This window comes from Nicotiana tomentosiformis, chromosome 7, assembly GCF_000390325.3.
Source record: "Nicotiana tomentosiformis chromosome 7, ASM39032v3, whole genome shotgun sequence".
In the NCBI taxonomy this organism is placed as follows: domain Eukaryota; kingdom Viridiplantae; phylum Streptophyta; class Magnoliopsida; order Solanales; family Solanaceae; genus Nicotiana; species Nicotiana tomentosiformis.
Genome location: NC_090818.1, coordinates 88,133,203 through 88,141,775, shown reverse-complemented (window position 1 = coordinate 88,141,775; position 8,573 = coordinate 88,133,203). Strand labels below are relative to the sequence as shown.

Sequence of the window (8,573 nt, the reverse complement as noted above, 5' to 3'; positions counted from 1 at the left end):
TCTTCTAATCTTCAACTCTCAATTTTATTTATACGTAAAATGATTCCATTATTATTAATTACAGCAGCGTGGCCAAATGCACTTTAGCACGAGCCTTAACTTCCACAGAAGAGAAATATTAAACTAAAACCACGAACAAAAAAACGAAGTTTGGTAAACACCGCTTCCCAAGCATTTTAGTGCAAATGACCAAAGGGGAAAGCCAATTCTGAAAAAAAATACAAGTTGAAACGTCGCATAAACCACGCAGTAAGCACTCATTAGTAATTTCCTTTGTCCTCTCTAGAAGGTGCCAAATTTTCAAAGGAAAATGTTTTCCTGAAAAATATTTTCTTGAAATATAACAGGAGAGTGCACGATTCGATTCAAGACCAAGGCAAAAAGACGCGAGTTCTTCATCCAAGTTCAAAAAGGAACGAGATGCCTGAATCAATGATTCGAATACGCAAGCAAGAATAAGAGATTACAGCTTTAACATCAGCAATTCCGAGTTAGTGGCTGTTTTAAAAGGTATGGGGATAAGGTGTGATGGCCTAAAGAAATAAGATCAGATCTAGCGAAAGAAATCCAGATTTCTGGTGCGAATTTCATAATGATCATGGCCATAGAACAACAGATTGTAGGCTTCTGCAAATAGAGGTCGAGCATTTATTGAAGCAGGTTGTCTTACTGATCTGTTCAGTGAGAAAGGGAGACAATCATACATGAATAATATACAAGAGCCCCCAAAACCTCCATCACCAAAAAGAACAGTCAACGTTATAACTGGAGGAGCCTAGGGGCCGGGATGGCAAGGATGGGGATGGGGGTGATACAAGTGTGGAGGGGGTGGAAGAGGTGGGGGTGGGGTGGAAGAGGTGGGAGAGGTGAGTGAGGGGTGGGGTTGGGGTGGTGCGGGGTGGAGGCTGAAAAAAAAATTTGAAAAATATTTTTCCTTCTTGTGGGGATATCATTTTCCTCCAATTGAAAAAATATGAATTTATGAGGCCAACCAAAGATTGAAAAAATTGAAAATCATACCAAACACACCCATAGAATAAAAAACAAATGAAAGTACTATTGTCACAAGTTGAGGCATACTAGTCAAAGGATCTCTTATTCAGCCCGTTACAACAAAATCTCAATATTGTCAACAACGTATCCCATGTCGTTTCGCTTAGCAATGAATCCAGGCATTTTATAATTTGAACAATTCAACCAACTCCAATGTCAATGGATTTCCATAGCTACAGAGAACCTAACAATCATTTAAGTCAAAGAAAATGGGTGGAGAAACACTGCATTTTCAGTGACCACACACTTTACTTTTTTCCTAACCAAAAAAAGGCTGCCTCCACTATCTTTAGGATACTGAAAATAAGTAACATCCGAATTCAAACATATTAAATGATTCCAGTAGACTACCCATTCAAAGGGCAGAACTGAGCAACAACTCAGATTAAAAAATGGAAGAATTTAACAAGATGATGCTCTCTGACAGGACCAAGTTGAAGATCGTGCAGATAAATAACGTGAGGAATGAAAAATTGCAATAGCCACCATCTTTTACAAACATTCTTCACCAATCAAGAGAAAACTACATATTTAGTTTATACCCATCCTTGGATATATTGCTTTCTAGTTGATAGTGGCAGGTGATCTGCACTGAAGCCAAGCTGAAAAGGACATGGACTAGTTCAGTGGTTACATCTCATAATATCAGTACCCATTCACAAACCGAAGGGAACATAAATATATATTTCATTGAAACGGGTAAATGCATGGAGTAGTAAAAGTTGACGAAACGATTCTCCCGTGGACACCCCCAAAAAAAACACAAAAAAATTAAAAGGAAGAAGAGAGAAAGGAGCAAATGTGATGAAACCGCCTACGGAGTGAAGTAGCCAAAACCAATTAGACAATGAATATAACGGCCAGAAAAGATAAAGAGTTAAATCCACCAAATGAAAGCAGGAGAAAGTATAGGTCAGAGAGTTCGGTCAAACAACTTAAAGCTGCACCGTATCTGAGAGGAAGAGGAGCGTGAGGTCCCCTCACCCGACTACCAAGTTAGTAACGACACAGAAACCAAACAAAACAACTAGACAGGTTAGAAAACTTAAGAAAGGGATCTACACCGAATGACTAGATCTAAATCAACACAACAAGGACCTCCCTTTTATCCATTGGCACTGTCATTACACTTTTCAGTTTACCCCAAATTGAACAATGTGACCTGGGTAGACAGTCAGAGCTTTGCAGATGATATGATAGAAAATGTCACCAAATTGGTCAAAATTATGACGCTCTCTGAAATATTCCCTTGATCTAGGCACAAAAATGCTAGGTAATTAAACCTATACATTCCATCCATACAGCATTCATCTCATTTGCCCAGAGGCAAGTAAGACTTGTTTCTTCTCAAGAATGTCATTAATTAACGGAGTTAAAAAATCTAGGATAGGCTAATACTATATTTCAGTTGTACCTCCGAACATTGAGGCAACACAAGCTAAAAGGAAAGATATTGATGGGAAGGAGACCAGAAAAATTCAAATCTACAGAACACTAGCTATTCAAGTTACGAGCCAACTTGTAACAGAAGACTGCAGTCAGGTTATATTAAATAAGAGTTGGGCTAAAGCTTGACTATCTCCATCTCAAGAGGCACCACACACGAATTTAGCATACACTTTTTACAATTCTTAGGTTTCTTGCCAATCTAAATTCTACTAGCTATTCAAGAAATAAGCCAACTTAGAAGACTGAAGCCATGTTAAAATGCAATCAGAATCGAGCTAAAGCTTCCATCTCTGTCTCAAGAGGCATCACACTAATTAAAAAAAAAAAATCCACTAGAATTTAGCATACACGTGTGTTGAAAACTCATGAAACACTATCCTAGACTACAGCTCATGGCAGGGATTTGCTTTCATGTTATAATAATACATCAACTATGCTAGATCCATCAGAATACATGAAAGGGACATCACCAAAGGCAAAAAGGCAGAGGATTACCATTTATGGTTTCACGAACCGAGCGATCTTAGAAAGCACTGTTCTTAAACTTCGGATACCCGCTCCAGATTTTGAGCTTACCATCACCTGAAGGAAAGCCAAAACAAAGTATTATTGTTTTCTAACCAAAAATGCACCAAAACTCAAATTAAAGCTAATAAATGTGCCCTTAGTACCACAGGTTGAACTACCGACTTGTATGTCTTGAGGCTCTGCAAGATAGTGCATGTACAAAATCAGTACTTACATGATACAAGAAAAGGTTAGATAAAGAGGACACAAGATTTTTCTAAGTTCACCTCTTCAATTTGCATGGCTCGTCGTGCCACATCTATTGGGAAAACCGTGTCAGTCTTGGTTAAAATAATCTGGTATTTTGTTTGAGCTCTGAACATTAAGACAGAAAATTGAAAACTCAAGTCATCAGCAAGCTAACAATCACGCAAGCAAGAAGTCCATCATATCTGCAAACACATTATTTTTCACTTTTTGGTACAGGTTACCCTTTTTCTTCCTTGTGGAAGGGAGTAAAACTGAAGAATTAATTGATTTATCTAGACAAATTTTAGTTTCTCTTTGAGCCGAATAAGTCATATCAGACTACTGGCTTTCTTAGTTCATCATTTCTGAAGACTTTCATAGACATGGGCTGATGTAATGCACCATATAGGCTAGAATATACGCAACATTTTATCTAGCTAACTTCAACATTGGACAGATAACCTTTTTATCATTTTCATAGGTAGGACAGATAATTTATTTAAAAATATCCTTGTACCTCTCCATTAAATCAATGAGCTCATGATCCCTTGGTTTCATGCCCCACTTTGTATCAATCAGAAGGCAGACTCTCTTTAGACCAAGACGTGTAGAAACATACTCTTTCACCTGCAAATTGGAGCATTCAAAGAGGGCGCATTTTCAAAACTAATACAAAGAAACCTGAACCTTTTGGCAGTACCAACAAATCCAACAAGTAACACAAGTAAAGATCAGAAAAGGTCAAAGCTAATCGTGTACTCACAAGCTCCTCCCAAGCTTCTTTCACTTCTTCTTTTGCATAAGCAAAACCATATCCAGGCAAATCAACCAAGCACATTTTTGAACCAAGGTTGAAGAAATTAATAGTCTGCAAATGTGCATATTGGTATCTCTCATGTATAGTCTCTCAGGAAACAAACTTCAGTTTAGGAAGAGAGTATCACCTGAGTGAGTCCAGGCTTATCTGATGTCCGTACAACACCCCATTTCCTGGTCAATGCATTTAGTAAAGATGACTTTCCCACGTTTGACCTTCCTATATCAAGGTAACAAAATTATATAGGTGGCACCCAAATTTACACTCACTTGAATTCATTTGAGTTGTAATCAATTCACTCTAGCATGCCAAAGATTTGTATAGCCACCAGTCCAATGGAAAGAATGTGACATCAAAGGGGATAAGATGAGAATCTAACATCAGATAACTTGGACGGTAGAAATCAGTGTGCCTGGTCATTTTAATTACTGTTATGTTTCTTAAACCAACACATCACGGTGCATCATTATGGTAGTTTTACTTCAAGACTCCAAAATGTGTATTCTTTGACAGGTATCGTGTAGAGCATGCATTATTATTTATAAAGACATAACTTGTAAAATGGTATGACCATATAGTAACAGGCCCATAAATGCAGCTTTCAAGAGGATGAAAAGTTAAGGTAAATGGGATGTCAATAACAATAATAGAATTTATATTACATTGAACTTTCCGGAATTAACTTCTCTACCACAGTGAACGGATAAATTAGTAAAAAAGTTATTTCTGAACTGATGGACTTCAATGTCAACCAATTATGCATAAAGACAAGAAGATAGTGTGTCATTTTTCACAAAACACAAGCTCGTGTTAAAGCCATCAAAAAGAAGGAGAAAAGGAAAGTCAAGTATTCAAGCCAAGCATAAAGGAAAAGAAAATTCAAAACAGAAAGGGGACTGATCAGTAAACCTGCAAAAGCAATCTCTGGAAGATCTGCAGGGGGAAATGACGAGGAAACCTTAGCTGCAGCAAAAAATTCCAACTTATTCCTGAATACCTACAGAAACAATAGCTATGACAATAAGTGGAGTAGAACGAAAAGAGAACATCAGCATCATATGTGGCTTCATACAATGGTGAAACTTTGAGCTAAAGACATGCCAAGGATTTGATATCATCTAAAATATACTATTAATTATTGTACCGGCTCTTCAATCCGCTCCCTTTCTGAGCTTGTTGAGAAAGGAATGTTATCTAAGGGAGCAGAGAGTTCAATGTTATAGCCTGCCCTCTTTAACTGAATATCGCGTCTACGACCCAACAACTGCAGTATAAATTCGAAATATTAAGACTTTAGATAGAAATGATGAACACTGAGATGTCTGCACTAACAATATTGGCAATCAAACATACAAATCCTGGAAAGAGTGATTACATTGTCTTCCACAAAAGAAAGGATAGATGGACTTGGGCGTATTGCACGAAACTGTGCATTCTTCGACAGTTCAACAGTTTTATCGTTTGCTGATTCTTCTTGCTTTTCCTTATTGTTATCTGAAAGCGACAAAATGAGTTCAGACAGAAAAAGCTTAATCAACTCTACTTGCAGATGAACATCAACTAGCATCACATGACATGAAACAGCTAGGATAACTAAACTAATAAACATGAGGCTTATTAGTGTCTCTATACTGGAGAAAGGCGTTAAAACTAGTTGAGGAAGCTGTTTCTACTTTGAACCACTAGGCACTCCCGTTAAAAGGAAAAAAATAGTTTCAGTAAAGTTAATTTCTTTGGAACACAGTTGCTCCAGGACAATAAAATAATAAAGCCTCTACCACTTATCAAAAAACTAAGTAGTCAAGAATCATAGCTCATGTTCTTACAGACCTGCCGGTTTATTTGTTAAATAAAAGTACTCCATTTCAATTTATGTGTCTTAGTTTGACTACGCATGAAGTTTAAAAATGTAAAGTATAACATACCAAAAACACCCTCTTGATCATGTGGTCTTAATCATGCCATGTTATTCCTATAAGAGTGTGTCATTAAGGGTAAAATGGAAATGTTGTTAATAACTTGCTAAATATAGAAAGAGTGACATTAATTTTGGAATAGACCAAGAAAGAAAGTAAGACATGAATTAAAATGGAGTATGTTATTTAATTCTTTGAACATCATTTTATACTATAAAGCTTTGTATAAAAAATCATTTTTTACTGTAAAGTCACGCATCAATAAAAAGGTAGAGATGTTTAAACTCCACCTAAGTGAGTTTATTCACATTTCCGGTCCAAGCCTGGATAAAGCATGAGGGTTGTGGTAGGTTGACAACTAGTGTAAAGCTAGTCAATTCGTGATGAACTATATTGGAGTAAGACGGGCTTAAATTGAACGACATGGAGAGTGAGAATTCATATAGTAGAAACCAACGTGCTTAGGAATGGCGCATAAGTAGTAGCAGTTCTTGTTGTTTAAATGGTTCTACCACACTTTTATTCATGTTAATCACTGACGAAAGCGCAACAGATTCTAGGTTGTCATGGCTGGTTTAGAATAAAATATAGCACAAGCATAGTATTATCTTTCACGCGAGTGAAGAAAGATTTTATTTAAACCTAAATCTACAAATTTCAACTTCAAAAGGCTCAAAAATTACACATCGTTATTTTTTAAAATTTTGATACACTTGAAATTCTTTAACTTTAGTTATTCCTGCAAAGGAGCCAAATCAATGACAATGATAGGAGGAAACAACTGCAGTTTTTTCCCTTCATAATAGAGGGCTCAGATGGCTGGATGTGTTGGCTGAGAGCTGAACAGAACATGATACCGATAGGGGGAATAGCAGATATAATGCAGTGGAACTAGATGATTCAGATACTGACCTTTACTAGGCAGTCCATCATCAAGCCTCTTGTTCGAGGTATCATGAGGATCTATTCGAATGTCTCGCTTTTTCTTCTTTGGCCTTTGTTCATATACATCTGAATCCGCACCCAAGCTCTTCTTGTCTTGAATCTTCTTTCTCGAAAATCTACTAGGAGATTCAGCTTTTTGCTTGCTCCTATTCTGGTCCAATGCCTTTCTTTCTTTGGATTTTCTTTTACTATTTTCTTCTTCCCCATAGCCATCCACCTTAACATATTTCACTTCCCTTATCTCCTTCACCTTCCTAGAATTCCTCTCGTTCGCCAACTCACAATTGTTAGACCTTCTACCTTCACCATATAAAGTCTTCTTTTTAGATTCTCTTGAATCGAAGAACTTTTCTTGCCGCCCCAAATTCATTTTACGTGTGCTCTGTTCTGACAACTTCCTATTGTTAGACCTTCTAGCTTCACCATATAAGGTCTTCTTTCTAGATTCTCTTGGATCAGAAAACTTGTCTTGCGTCTCCAAATCCAATTTTCGTGTTCTATATGATTTGAGTGAGGACCTTCTACGAGAAATTCCAGCAATGTCCTCTAAAGTTCCTTCTTTGTCCATATCTCGATGAGCATAAACTCTCTTCCTTTTCCCACCAGAAATCCCCGATTTCCCCTTCAATGCTCCCTCATAAACTTCCTCCGCAGCATTCGACGTCACCGTGCTTTTTACACGGATTCCTTTCTTACTCGATACATTACCACCAGAATGAGAAACCCCATAGCTTTCAGTTTCCCTATTTTGTGCTCTTTTACTTCTTCGAACTCCATTTCCATTAGAATCTAGGTTTATACCACTCTTTTTATCATCTTTGGATATACCATTTGCAATTTTTAGTTTCTTCCTAAGCTTTATGTTTCCTGAACCCGTTGGAGCAGGCATCTCAAAGAAATTCACTTCTAGGCCCTTATTCAGACAGAAATAGTAAGCAGCAAATTTAGCCTAATCTGTAATTTAAATTAAAACAAATAATACGAATAATCAACTCCATGATAATGAAGCACAAGAGTATTATAATAAACAATAAGAACAAATTCAACTCTATAATTATGTAGCACAAGAGTATTGAAATTAATATAGAGAAACTGCACTAATAAAGCCAATTACCAAATAAAATGACACAGACACAAAACATCCCCTGAACCCTATAACATTTGCACAATATATTCTGATAAAGCTACTAAAAGTCGGAAAATAGCAAAAGGAAGAGGAAATGGTACATAACCTTATTCTTGGTATATAAGTGTTCCTCTTCTGTTTGTTTCAACTTGCAGCTATGTAGCCGTTGCTTAAATTGCCGCCTTTTATTTGGTTTATATTGCTGAGTTTCTTCGCCCTACTCTTCTTCCCAGTTTCTACTCAACACAGGGCTGTTCTTGTTCTCTCTTTTTCTCCTCTATTTTTCTGGCGGACTGGGCTTTATTATATATTTGATCTTATTTGGGCTTTATTTTGTAGGTTCGTAGGGTGAAATTCAAAAAGAGACACTTTTATAACTAGACAAGATTTTAAAAATATCTACAGAATCTTAGCATCATTTATTGAATAACAAATGAGGCAATAAAAATATTATATTAGTAGCAGTTTCCATCTTGTAGTCAATCAAATCCCAATTTCTCTCCTAATTAAA

General features: G+C 36.7%; 1 protein-coding gene across 3 annotated transcripts; it reads right to left on the bottom strand.

Annotated features, from left to right (window-relative positions):
• Positions 1-1,077: 1,077 nt before the first annotated feature.
• On the bottom strand, positions 1,078-8,355 carry LOC104099996 (uncharacterized). Of its 3 annotated transcripts, none has more exons than XR_001970012.3 (12): positions 8,169-8,355; positions 6,904-7,890; positions 5,451-5,569; positions 5,220-5,339; positions 4,985-5,072; positions 4,203-4,294; positions 4,022-4,126; positions 3,776-3,885; positions 3,297-3,384; positions 3,193-3,209; positions 2,998-3,084; positions 1,078-1,655 (listed from the first exon to the last, which is right to left on the bottom strand). XR_001970012.3 is itself a non-coding variant. In XM_009607148.4 (12 exons), the coding sequence occupies exons 2-11, from the start codon at positions 7,823-7,825 to the stop codon at positions 3,001-3,003; spliced, it is 1,764 nt and encodes a 587-aa protein (XP_009605443.1). In that variant the 5' UTR covers positions 7,826-7,849; positions 8,169-8,355; the 3' UTR covers positions 1,078-1,655; positions 2,998-3,000. The 3 variants fall into 3 exon arrangements, 2 of the variants coding, with proteins under 2 accessions (XP_009605443.1, XP_009605442.1); XM_009607148.4 differs by having other exon boundaries at positions 3,174-3,209; positions 6,904-7,849; XM_009607147.3 differs by having other exon boundaries at positions 3,174-3,209; positions 8,169-8,354.
• Positions 8,356-8,573: the final 218 nt, after the last annotated feature.